The sequence below is a fragment of the Helianthus annuus genome, chromosome 14 (genome assembly GCF_002127325.2).
Source record: "Helianthus annuus cultivar XRQ/B chromosome 14, HanXRQr2.0-SUNRISE, whole genome shotgun sequence".
Taxonomy (NCBI): domain Eukaryota; kingdom Viridiplantae; phylum Streptophyta; class Magnoliopsida; order Asterales; family Asteraceae; genus Helianthus; species Helianthus annuus.
In genome coordinates this window covers 68626264-68630903 of record NC_035446.2, presented here as the reverse complement: position 1 = coordinate 68630903, position 4640 = coordinate 68626264, and the positions used below count along the sequence as shown (strand labels likewise).

Below are 4640 nucleotides of genomic sequence, written 5' to 3'. Positions count from 1 at the left end.
TATCAGTTTCGTCGACCAAGTCCATGTTTCGTCACTGTTTCGTCACTCGCCTTGTTGTTTCGTCAAGCCAGGTTGTGATTCGTCAAGTCCATTCCGTTTCGTGGTGCTGTGTCTATAAATAGACAGTCTCAAGACAGAAGACAAGGGTGGAACATAGAGAACACAGAGAGCAAAAACACACACACACGAGAGAACATAGAGAGTTTGCAAAATACATTTGTAAACATTGCTTTGTAACTGACCTTTCATACGTATTAATACAGAGGTGTTAATCGGTGAATATTGTGTGTTGTTTATTTGCGTGTTCTATCTCGGTTTGCTATCTCGGTTGGATTCCGCACAACCGGGGTGGTTTGTAAACAAGGATTAGGCGACTAGATCCTCCTAGCCGGACCTTCAATTCGGATGTCCAACAGTCACATCATCGCCCAAAGTGATACACCATTGATGCGGGTTTCAGTGTTAAAGCAAATTATATATACACGATATGCCACGGATGCCCCAATGAAGAGATTAAAGCAAATTACATATACTATATATTATTGCTGCCCCAGTGAGGCTGCCACAGGACAAGATCCGCCTCTTTATACCGCTTTAAGATTCTAGAAGTTAAATTCGTTTTGGAGGAAACCAGTTTGAAACCGATTCTCGTAGTTTTTTTAATTATTTTTGTAGTTTATAAGTTAAAGTGTTAAACCTACTTAATTAGTGTTTATTGTCAAATTCTTCAGGAACAAAATGATAACTTGTAATATACTCAAACACAGATGTGCATCAACAGTGATATTGATCATGCATTTTAGCAAATCCAAATCCGATCTGCCATAATATATATACCGTTTGTTTGATGCACGTTGAATTACTATTAACTATTAATCTATTTATCGAATTCATAAAAGCATCTTTTAGCGTGTTCCATTTGGTGCCCCCCATGTATATTAATTATAAGATTTTGAATTCAGATTTGTAGTAACACGATATATATAAAAAGGTAATGGCATTGAACATGTGAGCTAAAAGACCTTTTTTTAATTAGAAGCAGACAAGGGGGGAGTAAGTAATACATCCTCTGTGGATAATTTACTAGATGGTAGGTACCAGTGTTTGCATATAAATGCACGGGACCTTATGCCAGCTTCTTCCACATCAAGACACAGATCAAAAGAAGGGCTGAAAAGGTATGACTATTTAGCCAAATTCATGTTATATTTATGTTAAGTTCTGAATCTCTCTCTCTCTTTGATACAATACAGTATGGCAGGAGTACTACAAAACGTGAACATCAAGAAAAGAACGGGATTTATTCCGGTAGGACTTTGGGGAAGACAAAGGGGAGATCCTCAGAATGAGTGGTCTTTTGAACTTGATCAAGGCCAGAGGCTGAAAAAGATAACCATTGATCATGGTGATGATGTGATATACTCTCTCATGTTCACCACTGAAGCTGCTGGAGGTGTAGTGAACACTTCTAACAAATTTGGTGGTTGGAATGGTGGACAAACAGTTTCGGAGGTGAACCATATATCTTAACTTAATCAACGCGCTTTAAGAAACGTAATAATATACCTTCTTGTTGGCACAGGTGACGCTTGACTCGGACGAGGAAATAGTTGGAATTAAAGGAAGCGTTGGTACTAAAGCTCCGTATACAATAATTTCTTCACTGTCTTTTGTAACGAACAAGACCACCCATGGACCTTTTGGTGGAGCAACCAGTTCTGAGTTCTCCTTACCTTGGGAGAATGGCTCGTTAGTCGGGTTTTACGGCCTTGCTGGCTATTATATTGATGGCATTGGTGTCTATTTGAGACAAATCTTGAAGATCGGAACATGGGGAAAAACTCTTCCTGCAGGTCCGCAAAATAATTGGTCTTTCAAACTTGAGCCAACTTATCACTTGACGAAGATAACCATTGATCATGGCGATCTCATATACTCTCTGATGTTCACCGCACAATACGGAGACTTAACATACACTTCTGAAAAGATGGGTGGTTGGAATGGTGGAGAAAATGTTTCTGAGGTAAAAACTTAAACAAGTTAACACAAACGATGCATGCATCATAATGTTTTTAAATCTAATCTTTCATAATTGATCAGATTACATTCGAAGGGGACGAAGAAATTAATGGCATTAGTGGCACAGTTGCATTGTCAAGGGGAACTTATGCGGGTCTCACAGTAGTTTCGTCAATATCATTCATGACCAATAAAAAAACCCATGGGCCATTTGGTGACGTAAGAGGGACGCCTTTTACAGTACCATGGAATGCGGGTTCATTCGCTGGATTTTACGGCCTTGCGGGTTATTATATTGATAGCATTGGTGTTTATTTGAAGGCTACAAACTACTGATGAAGCAGGTGGCGGTTAGTACACGTTTGAAGAAGCTGGTTCAAGTTGTGCTGAGTAATCTGGGATTGCAACTCCTTAGCCATTTGTTCAGAAAATAATAAATGAAGTTTGTTATGTCTTTTCTATTTAGCAATATGTTTCCCTTTATCGTTTCCTGTTTAAGTTGTGATGAATAAAAGTAAGACATGTTCCAGCATTTGGCAAGTGTATCTGTTCGTAAACCCTGATATTCCAAAACAAACAACTATGATAGGAACCCTGGATCTCTCGTCTCATTTTTTTTCTTAATATTAACTTGTGTCTCAAACTAGGTTCAGATAACTTCTTATATCGCACGGTTTATTGGTTTTTCACGTTTTGATTCCAGTCACCTGGACTCTCAAACTTATCCCAAACGTGATTAGAAATATCTGAAAGTAAGTATAATTCTACTGGATATAAATGATAAATATTCCATGTATTTCAACAAGTTTAGAGCACGAGTGCATTCCATATTTGCCTATTAAAATTAGAGTACAAAATGTGAATTTCGGTGATACTATATTTGGTTTGTTTTTAAATTGAGTTTTGCGATTATAGATTTTGTGATTAAATCGATTACAAATTATGAATATATATACTTATTTACAAAATCTACTTTTTTTTTTGAAACTTAAAGTTCATTAATAAACCAAAACCCCCGACTAAGTTTCGAGGAGAAACTAAGCCGGCCGGTGAAATCGATTACATCAAAAAGCAAAAATTACACCAATCATTCTAGTCCACAACCACTTCGTTTTGCCTATGTTTAAACCAAAGAAAACTCGTTGTCTTGATATTTGCCACAATATCCGCCACCTTGAAACTCTTATGCTCGAATTACTTGTACGCCAAATCCACCAACACGCTATAATAAAAACTCCTCCGATGACTTCCTTCCTCGTGGTCGTCGAAGCCGCGCAAGTGTTTTGAAAGTCGAACAAATCACTAACTGTGAAGGCAAACACCGTCCGAATTTTGCACCACGCCGGTATCCCTTGCCAAACTCCCGTCGAAACTCTGCATCCTGTAAACAAATTTTCGACATTTTCATCCCAATCGCCACAAAGAACACAATCCATATTACCCACGTGAATGTTTCTTTTCATTAACGCCCTTTTCATCCGGATTCTATCTAAAGTTAAACGCCAAGCAAAGATATTACACTTACTTGGAATCCACCTACACCACTTGAAATTATACTTGTCATTCGAGTCATCCGGTATACCTTTCGTTATCATCTTCTTCACCGACTTAACTGTGAAAGAACCCGTATTATCTCCGAGCCATTTCCACGAATCCTCCCTCTGAGAAAGCGCCACATTTTGAATCATATTGCTGCATAAATTAAACTCCGAAACCACCTCACTATCTACCAGATTAGCAGACCAGTTCCATTGAATACAACCTGTTTCTAGCAGCCCCTCACATCTGTCCCAAAAGCAACAATTTTTTTGTTTTTCCAGACTGAAAAGCCTCAGAAATATGACCTGCAGCGGCTTGTCTGCTATCCACGCATCTAACTATAAGAGTATACTCTTTCCATCCCCAACTAACCCCTTAATAAATTTACTGACCCGATTACCCGTTGGACGCCACGAACTTTCCCAACGAACCAAGGTATTCCATGGACTAGCCAAAACCGCTTTACAAATTCTACTCAATTAAGGATCCCTACTCAAATTACATATATTTATTTACAAATTCTACTCATATATACACTTATTTACAAATTCTGCACATATACTACCCAAGCCGTCTATGACTCACCATTTACAAGATTTGATCTATCTATCTTCTCTTTATACTGATCTCTTTAAATAGATTGTTTTCTGTCCTTTTCATCTATCATACCATCCATAATACACTACCATTACCTACTACAATCCATAATACACTATAACTACCAATATGTATAATATTTTCATTTTATGCACATGTACATCAACACCCTTCATACCATACCAAACAACATCTTACATAACAAAGTGACAAGTATAACCAAATTAACAACCACTAGATATAACTAAACAAAAACATGTACATGGGCCTACTTCATCATTCAAAATCACAAACATTTTGTAACAAAACACGTTAAAACATGTTCATACATATAGATCCACATGTGCATTTTTAATATTGATAATGTAAAAAATAGTGTATTACAAATGGTAATGCAAATGAAAGTGCAATTGTATAATACTGGTAATGTATTACGGAATTTGAAAAAGAAACGATACATATGCACATGTGCTCAATAATTGTTA

General features: G+C 37.2%; 1 protein-coding gene across 1 annotated transcript; it reads left to right on the top strand.

The window, feature by feature from the left end:
* Nucleotides 1–1254: 1254 nt before the first annotated feature.
* On the top strand, nt 1255–2573 carry LOC110908296 (mannose/glucose-specific lectin). The gene is made up of 3 exons (XM_022153214.2): nt 1255–1512; nt 1583–2023; nt 2101–2573. Exons 1-3 carry the CDS (start codon nt 1255–1257, stop codon nt 2353–2355), a joined length of 954 nt encoding a protein of 317 aa, XP_022008906.1. The 3' UTR covers nt 2356–2573.
* The last annotated feature ends 2067 nt before the right edge of the window (nt 2574–4640 follow it).

Excerpts from the sequence above, each read along its gene's own strand:
- LOC110908296 (XM_022153214.2), top strand. The coding sequence starts at position 1,255 with ATGGCAGGAGTACTACAAAACGTGAACATCAAGAAAAGAACGGGATTT. Across the intron at positions 1,513-1,582 it reads GTGGACAAACAGTTTCGGAG|GTGACGCTTGACTCGGACGA; the intron begins GTGAACCATATA and ends TTGTTGGCACAG. Across the intron at positions 2,024-2,100 it reads GTGGAGAAAATGTTTCTGAG|ATTACATTCGAAGGGGACGA; the intron begins GTAAAAACTTAA and ends ATAATTGATCAG.